This window comes from Montipora capricornis, chromosome 14 (assembly GCF_036669925.1).
Source record: "Montipora capricornis isolate CH-2021 chromosome 14, ASM3666992v2, whole genome shotgun sequence".
Lineage (NCBI taxonomy): Eukaryota > Metazoa > Cnidaria > Anthozoa > Scleractinia > Acroporidae > Montipora > Montipora capricornis.
This window is the reverse complement of record NC_090896.1, coordinates 43425396-43436161: the sequence shown is the minus strand read 5'-3', so window position 1 is coordinate 43436161 and position 10766 is coordinate 43425396. Positions and strand designations below refer to the sequence as shown.

Genomic DNA, 10766 nt, shown 5'->3' with positions numbered 1-10766 from the left:
TGCCCTTTAATCTCTCTCTCTCTTCTCTCTCTCTCTCTGTGAACTCTCTCTCTCCTCTCTCTCTCTCCCTCTCTCTCTCTCTCTCTCTTTCTCTCTTTGATAATTTTAGATCTGTTGAAATCCAGAAAGATTGTAAAACATAATAATTACTGATGGCAGGGGAACTTATGCGTCGCAGCTTACCGTCTCTATTATTTTCAGGGTGCGAAGAAGTGCTAAATACAAGGTATGGTTTGCAGTCCTGTTTGTGCAGTTGGCATATTTGGCTCTTCATTTAAATGAGTCAATGTCAATTTTCAATTGTGTCATTGCTAATTCTTTGTCATTATGTTACCTAACTGTTTCTGCCTTTCCCATTTTACCCTTGAACTCTTCTAAGGAAGTGGGTATCCACGATGCTTTATTTTCTCTTACTGCAGAATGATTTTGATTGGTTGCGACGAGGAACGTTGGCTTGCATGCCATTTGTGTCCATTGAAGAGCCTGAATACACTGCAGATTTGAATCTAGCCACGCATGGCCTGATGAGTGACTTGCACGACGTCAATAACTGCCTAAGAAGCTTAAAGCTAAAATTTGAACTTCTCAGGTAACCAGATAGTCTCTTGAATTCTGCTGACCTATATATCACAAGGTTTGCATTACATTTTACGGGAGAAGAGCAGTTGTTCACGATACGTGACAAATGGCCATTAGAGACCTTTAGATGCACGTTTACGGCTACCCGCAAACGGAGGTTTGAGATTTGCGGTTTGACGTTAGAAGTTGTGATGGTTCGTGCATTTAGATTTAAGTAAACAAATGCAAAGCTGCGGAGGCCGCCATATTGAATTTCCTCGATTCTCAGCGTTGATGTTTCAGTCAACGAAATAAATAAAACCACGGCTCTTTTGATTGTTTAATTCACATGGAATGAAAGATAAAAAGTTGCTTTTTATATCTGCCCCGTTCATACGTTGGATAATTTAACTTCCATGCCATAAAGAGCTGAGGTAACTTACTTACGTGAAAACCTACCTTCCGCCGTTGAAAACGTCAAAACTTACCCTCGAACGTGACGGCAAGCGCTAGTCATGTGACTTCCAGCAGTTTGAGGTTAGCCGCAAACGTGGATCTAAGAGTCTCTATTTGGCATTCAAAGCATCGTTTAATGTTACAATGAATGATGTTCAGAACAGTTCCAAGTAGGACTTGCAAATTGTCAATATCTGGACTTTTCCCAGTTCATTGGACTACAGGAAAATGATGTGGTAAACTTCAGGTGCAATATTGCAGTGCCATGTCGTGCCTGACTGTGAATGTCTTTTCATTCCTTTAGTTTGCCCTCTGCAGGCAAGTTTTCTTGATCCTAAGTCTATGTTTTTTCGTCTGGCCTGTTTGGGCTGTTCACACTGGTTGTCTTGTTCTTTTGTGACTTCAGGAGTCCATCTCATCCAGACTTGAAATATTGGCGCAAACCAAAAAACGTTACAACAGCAGTCGTGAATACTGCAGGTGAAATCCCCTTGGAAGCTTCAACAGTACAAGATTCTACTTCTTCTGGTGCGTTAGTAGCTGATCAAGGGGAGAGCCAAAACCGAATTCCTGGGGATTGTAACGAAAATGTAATTATTAATGGACACCAAGAGAATGGACATGAAAGATTGAAGCAAGAAAGGCCATCAACGCCACCCTCATCTTTGGACACAAGTGGTGATTCCAATAACAATATACATAGTAAAAAGGTCCCATTGTTAACCGACACAGGTCCCTCGTCGCCATCATCAAGTGATTCCACGTCTAGAATAAGAACAGAATCTGGGTCTGAAGCGAACGAAGAGACATCAGGTGCTGTGAAAAGAGAGGAAGAACCACTGTCTCCGATTCCCGCTTTAGTTCCTGCTGGCGGACAGATGCCTTACACGGCGATAAGAACACCGTCAACTGATCAAAGAGGATTAAAATTGATTTCAAACAAACATTTGGACACATGTCAACCATCCCATCTGCACATGAATGCAAGAGACTGGACACAAAAAAACTTAGCAACCTCAGGGGGGTCCCTAACGGTTGAGGAACGTTTAGACGAATCTAAAACTGCACGGGCATCTGATGCAACGATAAAACGCGAGAATGAGTCTAATAATACTGCACAGAGTGCAGTGACGAATGTAAAGGAACCGCACGAGGAATTTCCAAAGCAGAGTTTATCCGACGATGAGGAAATTGGGGCTATGAATAACTTGTTGATTGATATAAGTCAGATGCAAGATGACATGGAAGACCGTATGGATGAGATAGAGCGCCAGTTGGAAGGTTAGCGTTATGATTGATTGATGTAACAACCTAAGGGTCCAAAGGAAACTATCCACTAATGGCTGATAAATGTAATGTGGGTTACAGCCTGTAGAAGTCGACCCCCATTTTGAACCAAATTCTACCGGGGTTTTCGTCTTTCGGGTTAAAAATTCAAAGGGAAATGTTTTTTCTTAGTAACGTTTAATTCGGTTACAAACTTTAAGTGAAGGGTACACCTTTTCCCCTGGCACATCTTGTTTTTCCAATATACTGTAAATAGTATCACCATATTAACTATGGTGTCACGATACTCAGGATATTTGATCCTTTCTTTAAAGGGGCTAGGTCACGCAATTTTAGGCAATTTCAGCACTGATCGAATGGTCATAGAATTACCTAAAATATCAAAATAACTGTTCAAAACTATAGAAGAACTCTAACAAAACACAGGGAAGCCAAGAATGGACATGGACGAAAAAAACTGGAGAGGATTGAAATGGATTGAATTTGGGTAAATTTGAAAAACGTCTGCCCACCTTTTTTCAAATTTATATCAGTCTATATCAAAATGTCATTTATACAGCTGGAAAATCATTCTCAGTTGTTATGTGGCCGTCATTTTGCAAATGAAAGACTCTTGCTCTGCCAATTTGACGTTTAGAGCTCATAATTAACAAAATTAAACAAAATTACCAAAAATAGCGTGACCTAGCCCCTTTAAAGTAAAACAATCTCTTGACTATTGTGATATTCTTCAAATTGGGGAAACAAAATAATTTAGCGAACAAGGTCTATTTAATGGCGAGTTTTATTGACCTGCGAGTTGCCAAAAGGAACAAACGTGACATCCTGTAATTGTAATCGTCTTGGAAAGTTAAGCTATTCATTTTTTGTTTTATTATAAACACCAATGAAATACCAAGTGAGCTTTCGGGCGAAAACATGATATCGTCACACGTGAAGATAACATGTTATGTTCGCACGTGAAAAGATCACTATTGTTTATGCTGTTTATGGTTACATATGAAAATCGCGCCTTTCGATGCCTGTCGTGAATGATTTAGTATTTCATTGGTGTTTATATAATAAATAGAATATTACACGGCCGCTTGGAGATACGAAATTTCTCTTCTCGTGTTGACAAATACTTAAAACGTGATCCTAAATCTCTCTATAAAGCTTCGCGTTTTAGACTTGCCACAAGTCGAACCTCACGATAATCCCAGGAGAAAATGTTTTGGCGAGCAAATCGTGATTTAGCTGAGCGAGCGACGAAGTCGCAAGAGGTCCACTTGTCTCGCTTGCAAGGTTTACATTTGCGTCTCGCGCCAAAAAGGGGATGACGTCATTCGCAAGTCCTGCACTTGATACCGCAATCCGACGAAAACAATCGAGCATGTTTGTTTCTACGAAATCGAAAGAGGAAATTTGTTGACTTTGTGCTAACGGTATCAGAAACAAAGATGAAATAAAACGAAAGCTTATTTCAATCTCGAGTCGCCGCTTGGAAAGGAGATCTTTAGTGATATTTTTTGGACCAACAGTACTTGCGCCGTGATTTGTGCTGATAGAAACGAAACACTAATTCGAAAGATTAGCAAGTATTAAAGGGAAAGCTTCGAATCGTCAAGAAATTCAATTGATTTCACTCATGAAAAATCAGGTAGGCTTCAGGTGTAGGAGACGTACTAGACCGGGATTAAAAGATACATCTTAGTGAAACTTAAGCTTACCATTTAGCGATGCAATGACTCTCGTCGATGAATAGTCATGCATTTTAGAATTTTTTGTTCCATTCAACGAAAAATGTGTCGGTAGTCATTGAGAATCGCCTCGGGACTTCCAAACATCAGTTTATACTTAAGATTTTAAATGTGTTGTCTCCTACATATGACGCATTAATGCCAAGAGACGAAATCTTTCGTGAGTGAAATCAGTGGAACAATTACGAAGACGATAGCATTGCAATCCTCTCCAAGTAAATGACCAAAAGCGTACGGGACTAGTTCAAAGGTCAGACTTTTCCCAGCTCCGGTTGGAGCTGACACAAGCAGATCTATGCAAGACAGATATTCTTGAATTATTTTCCTCTGATAGTCGGGGAATTTGGATCCGGTGGCCTCAGTAGAATGTTGAAAGTCACGCTTTCACTGCGTGTGGCAAATTTTGATTGACAACTCTATCCCCTGGGGTCCACGAGGACTACTCTGATTGGCCTAGCTCAGCGACCCGTTTTTGGGTCGCTAAATTGGCGCCAATCAAGTATGAAAAGTCCTTCGTTACGCGTGTATCTAGACGAAGGACTTTTCGAAAGCCTATTCGCGTTTATGCAAATCGGCAAACGGAAACGTTGGGTTGCTCCTTGTCATTAAAGCATGAAAATTGTTATTAACTCGTCCTCTTTTCAAAAGTTACTTGATACCTGCTGCTACCAAGCAAGAAATGAGCTCATATCAAACGAGTTTCTTCCATTTTTTGGGCAAAACGCAAATGTTAGTCCCACGTTTGCTGATGCTTAATCTCTCTTTAAACTCCGTATTACCTCCACTTCGGTTGACAGCGGTTAATAGCGACAATTATTATATGGCTCTGTCTCACGAGGACTGGGAACTACAAAATTCACGAATTTGATTGGCTAAAATCGATATTGACCGCGGTCTAGATTTTCCCATCTAGACCGGCAATGTTTTGCGGTGAAAAGATGCAAACTAAAATGCAAAAATATTGAGTATTTTCTTCTACCAATATTTATTTATGGTAGTGCAAAACAGCATGATGACAAAAGAGAGGATGACGAGCAAACTTTAACAGAATTAAGTTCAGCTCATCGCCACTCATCGCCGTTCGCAAGCAAAATGTCAGTTAGTACAAACCAGTCACATTAAACGAATTAAATTGTTTTTCTTTGCCCTATAATAAACATCTTATTAACCGAGCTTAGTCAGTCTGTAGGGGAGAATCTTGACCTCGGTCGAGTGTACAGACCTCACTGCGTTCGGTCTGTACTCACGACCTCGGTCAAGATTCTCCCATACAGACCTCCCGCTCGGTTAATAAGAGCTAATTAGTCTGGGAGCAAATGTCATAAAATAAGGTCCCGTGTGAAGTTCGTGCTGAAAGCAAGCACGTAGTATAAAAGTGTTCATTAGGTCCTACTAAACATGAAAAGTTTTGGTGCCAGCTTTGCCACTTGCTCAGACGGCTGTAAGGTGGGGGGGGGTTAAATTCTGATCCATGAAATCCAGTGTGAAAACGAGGCTGAAACACATAATTCCTCATAACTTTGTTAATAACAGACGAAAATACACCAAACGTGCTCACATGATTGGGCATGATCCTCCCTGTTGATTTATGCTAATTTACATAGGTCACGTGACCTTACGCATGAAAGCGAGGCTGAAACATAATTTACAATAAATTTGTCAAAAAAAATCCTTATCATGCCAAACTTGCTCACCTTAGTCAGTCAGACATCTTGCATCGATTGGTGCCACTTTCTAGTGTCACGTGACCCCATACATGGAAACGAGGCTGGATTGCAAAAACACGCCAAAGGAAAACGAGAGCTAAGGTCATCAAAGTCAAAGCTAAAGACACGATCCTCGAGTTAAAGGAGGACAGAAATCTGTTTGCTCGTTTTGCGATGGTGTGCAAGAGCCGCCCAGAAATTGACATCCAAGAGGTTGTTGGCTTATATGAGTTCACTGTTGTCCCAAGATCTTTGTTTGCACGAGATGGTAACGTGTTGCATTGTTCTTGCAAGAGTGCCCTTATGCATATCTTAGAGAAGGCAGGTGGCCCTAGTACTAATACACAAGAAATCACCGCAGGATTCAAAGTCGCGATTGTTGATGGAATGGCCGAAGTCCAATCTCATGACAAGCCAGAGTGGATCAAGAACTGTAGAGACTTGGCTGAACATTTCACGAATCGCTTGCTTGTAAAGTATAATGATTTACAAGAGCGCCACATAATCTTCGACAGATATGATGTACCATCCTCACTGAAATCAGCAACACGAGTCAAACGACAAGGTGGCCATGCTCCCATTTATTGTCGCATCACTGATTCTACCCACATCGCCAAGGTGCCGATGAAGAAGCTTCTTGCTCATTCAAAGACCAAGGGCGAACTTACTACGTTTCTCGCAAAGAATGTGAAGGATAATGCTAATGGGAGACAAGTCGTTGTGGCATGGGGAACGGACTGTGAGGCAACGCACAGAGACGTCAGGCATTTAAGAAGTACACAAAAAGAAGCCGACACGAAGATTATTTTATATGCTCTGGATGCCCCTGCTCAAGGTGCTACCCAACTCTCTATATATTCTCCTGACACTGATGTTCTTGTTTTTTGGCTCTCCGACGGTATCCAGATTTGTGCTCGAACTCTTGCTTTGTTACTGGGACCGGCAGTAGTCGTAGAGATATCAACTTGAAGTCAATCGCAGACGCCCTTGGGCCCACTAAGACGGCTGCGCTGCCAGCATTTCATGGGTTGACCGGAGCAGATGTTACTGGAAGTTTCTCTGGAAAGGGAAAAGCCACTTGTTGGGGTGAGTTTGATAACGCCAGCATTCCTATCTTGCAAGCTCTTGCTAACCTCGGTTGTGGGGAACAGCCAGATGACGGCACAAGAAGTGGAGTGGAACAGCTGGTTTGTCGGATGTACCAACCAAAGACAGACATCAAAACTGTCAAAGTCCTCAGATGGTCCCTTTTTAAGAAAAATCAAGCTGAGTCTGAGAGGTTGCCGCCCACACAAGCTGCTCTCCATCAAGCCATACTGAGAGCGCACTACCAGCTTCTTGTTTGGAACAACGATCATGTAGCAAACCCGGTGTTGCCCCCACCAGAAGGCTATGGATGGCAAGATGAAGATGGAAAGTGCGTACCAGTCATGACAAATCTTCCACCAGCTCCAGAGGCAATTATTATACAGCTTGTCCGATGCAAGTGCGCCAAGTCCCGTTGCTCTAACAACCGTTGTCAGTGTCAAAAAGCCGGACTTGTCTGTACTGATCTCTGTCTGTGCTCTGAAGATTGCCAGAACGAGTATGCTGAGAGTGATGATGAGTATGATGAAGACGAAGTCGAACAGGAAATTCCATAGGAATGGACAACAGAACAATGTATATAGATATTCAGTAAGACTTTCATGACTGTATATGTAAATAGCAGTTGTCGCTATTTTCACTTTCTGCCCTTGTTCCAATATACATGCGAAAATGAATACATGGAACCAGTATCATAAGTTGGCAAAATTATTGATTATGTGTACAAGATAGATTCTCAAATGGAGCCTCCGCAGTATTTGCTTTATCTGTCTCGTCCCCTGTGGTATGGGCCATAGGACAATGATTAGTTGAAGTTTTTATATCTGAACTCGGATAACCAGATATGTATCTGCCTAGTAGTTGGCAAGACAAATGCCATCCTACACGATGCTACCAGATATATCCAGCCTCGTTTCCATGTATGGGGTCACGTGACACAACAAAGTGGCACCAATCGATGCAAGATGTCTAACTGACTAAGGTGAGCAAGTTTGGCATGATAAGGATTTTTGTTGTTCGTTGATTGTTTCATAAACTCTTAGAAACCCCTATGGGGAGTGGTCAATTAAGTGTGTATTATGGGGATTAAACCCCGAATTGTTTTTGGAAAACACTTCCTTGAAGTGGTTATTAGCCCAATGTAAGGTGAATTCTGTTATCTTGATTTTTTTTCTTTACTTAACAGTGCTTGAAGATGCATATGGTGGTACACCTTCTCAACTTACCAAGAAAACTGACTTCAGAAAACTTGTCAAAGATTTGAGCCGCGTGAGAAGAATACTACAAAAAGTCAGCTGAGGGTATACTAACGGCCATCGAAATCGTTCGGAAAGAGATAAAGGGTTTCTAGAAAATTGTGTAATTAAATATGGTGTGATGCTGCTCTGGTTAGAAAAATAATTAATGTACTTGATTAAGTTACGACCCAAAGTGTTTCTGCACTCGTGCCAGTGTCTTCTTCAGTGAGCTTCCAAACAAAGCGTCATTGATGGTGCCTCCAGTTGGTGGTTACAATTTATTATTTATCACGGGCAAATGTTGGTGCATTTGGCAACCATGTTCCGACAACGCGGAATTCTCCATTTTGCCAAATGCTTTTTGATGCTCCTTTAAACGTGTACCAATACCAAACTGGCGTTAGTTCGTCCGATGTATACCTTTTCATAATCATAGCACGTTGGAATAAGTAGAGTCAATTCTTTGTGCCCCTAATTCACACAGGATCGTGGGGTTTGGAGAAAGTATGGCTTGACATCGCCGGGTTCTTATGTAAGCCCAGAAAGCAATAGAAAATGCACTTGGCAAGGGAAACCCGGCAAAGTACGGGGAAAGTTTTTTTGCGGGGGGGGGGGGGGGTGGGAGGGAGGAGGGGGTGGAGAGGAAGAGTAAATAAATAGGAAATATATGTAAATAGGAAGATGGTGAGATAATAAAGAAATGCTCTGTCTACAACTGCTGTTGACTTCATTGGTCAAAACCCTTTCCGGAATTCAGTCACAAGCCTCCTCTATTGGCTGTGAAGTTACTATCGACCGGACCGTTGATTTCAGTCTGTGGTTAAAAATTCTGATCTTGTGATAACATTTTTTGCGGCTCTGCTGTTTCGAAAATACTGATCTCGTGGCGCTATTCGTTCTTCCCACGACCGAGAAAAGAAAAAAAAACCTGGTTCAATTCCCACCATGGTCAGAGTTTTTCTCTGTCCTTGTGTGGGCCCATTTTCATTAGTTGGGCTAACTGGGCTAACATGGTTCATATTGGGTAGAAAACTAGCACTTAATATTACACTCTAATCAGTTAGGTCTGTTAAAAAAAAGCCCTCGTCCACGGACGTCTGAGATTGATAGTAATATTCCATAAAACGTACTTGTGATCGAAACGGAGGTTGTGTGTGGCAAATAGACTTTGAGGGATAGGCAACTTTCAAGATAGCGTCATTTGACTATAACTACAAGAATTCTGTGTGTTTTTCTTTTTTTATTTAAAATTTCCAGCGGGGTAAAAATAGCAGTAGCTCTTATTAGCTTGAGACAAGCAAAACCTCAAGGATTCTGTTACTTGTAGTCAAATGGTGTTACCATGCAAATGTCCTTTTCTGCCGGCAGAATACGGTAAGCCATTTTCGAGCAAAATAATGGAAAACCCGAAGCCCCAATGATGTGCATAATATAATGAATGCAAAAAACAATTTGAAAATACCTTTGACTTCGTTCTCAGGACCTCTTCCTTCGCTTCGGGGTGGGGCGGAAAAGGATCGGCCGGTCACATGACCACCAAAACACCCTAAAATTGGAAAGCACTAGATAACATCGACCTAAACCTGGTGAGCCATCGATGTGTCAGCGGAGTCTTGAAAGATGATCACTTCGTTTTCGCTCGCTCCCAATCTCGTACCCAGCGTCCTCGGGCTTTTTGGCCAGCGGGTGAGCGCCCGGAGAGACTCTGGGATAATCGACTCCATTTTCCCAGAAAACGTGGGTTCCGGTCTTGTGACGTATGCTTGAGTTTAACCGGAAACAGAAAGAGAAAACCGTAAACAGTAAAAATGGCCGGTTGAAATTGTTCGAGGAACAAGAATTTTAGCCTTACACACAAAGAAACTGGAGAAATGATCATTGGCTTGCTGTAAGAGCAAGTGAAGATGAACCTCTGACGCTTTCGGTAAGTGTATTTTTATTGTTTCAACGTAGATTCCATCGTTCAGAATGCCATCGTGCAAGGAACACGATCGATACATTTTTGTGGAAACGACACAAATGTCCTCTTCTACTACGATTTGATGTTTCCGTAATTCTGAATGGCTTCGACAAGACCTTATTTCACGGATTTCTCCTCAATTTTCAATTTCTCCTCTCCTCAATTTCTCCCACGGTACTTTTGCAACAGCAACAGTTATCACTTTTTAGCAGCGTGGGAAAATTCCCGTACGGTGTAAGACATAATTCAAACCTCGTGGTTTTTTATTTTTGTGATTCATATATTTCTGAGGTAGAAAAACACAAACAGCACTGAAACTAGTTTTAGATTTTGAATCTCCCTTCAAATTCTGGGGCTTCCGAATTACTTACCGACTTCCTGTCGGACTGCCACTGTTACGTAAGCGGCCAATCAAAAATATAGTTCAAGTCGATTATCCCAGAGTCTCTCCGGTAAGTACTTCATGTATCCCTTATTATTATGTATTTAAATATAAGCTATTGATAATGTATTTCCATTATTACCCTTATATACCCCTATATACCCATGTATACCCTTATATACCCCTATTTACCCATGTATTAAGAATAAAAAGTAACAACACTATCCGACGTTTCAGAGTCAGACATGACCCCATTATCAAGGTTAAACTGTACTGGAAAAATTCGCAATTTAAATACAACGGGCGTTAGGTCAAAACAAAGACATGCATAAATGGAAATTAAACGATAGTTGA

General features: G+C 41.4%; 1 protein-coding gene across 1 annotated transcript; it reads left to right on the top strand.

The window, feature by feature from the left end:
* The first annotated feature begins 1539 nt into the window (after positions 1-1539).
* On the top strand, positions 1540-8785 carry LOC138033745 (uncharacterized). Its single transcript, XM_068881554.1, has 2 exons — positions 1540-2295; positions 8019-8785. The coding sequence occupies exons 1-2, from the start codon at positions 1893-1895 to the stop codon at positions 8129-8131; spliced, it is 516 nt and encodes a 171-aa protein (XP_068737655.1). The 5' UTR covers positions 1540-1892; the 3' UTR covers positions 8132-8785.
* Positions 8786-10766: the final 1981 nt, after the last annotated feature.

Excerpts from the sequence above, each read along its gene's own strand:
- LOC138033745 (XM_068881554.1), top strand. The coding sequence starts at position 1,893 with ATGCCTTACACGGCGATAAGAACACCGTCAACTGATCAAAGAGGATTA. Across the intron at positions 2,296-8,018 it reads GATAGAGCGCCAGTTGGAAG|TGCTTGAAGATGCATATGGT; the intron begins GTTAGCGTTATG and ends TTTACTTAACAG.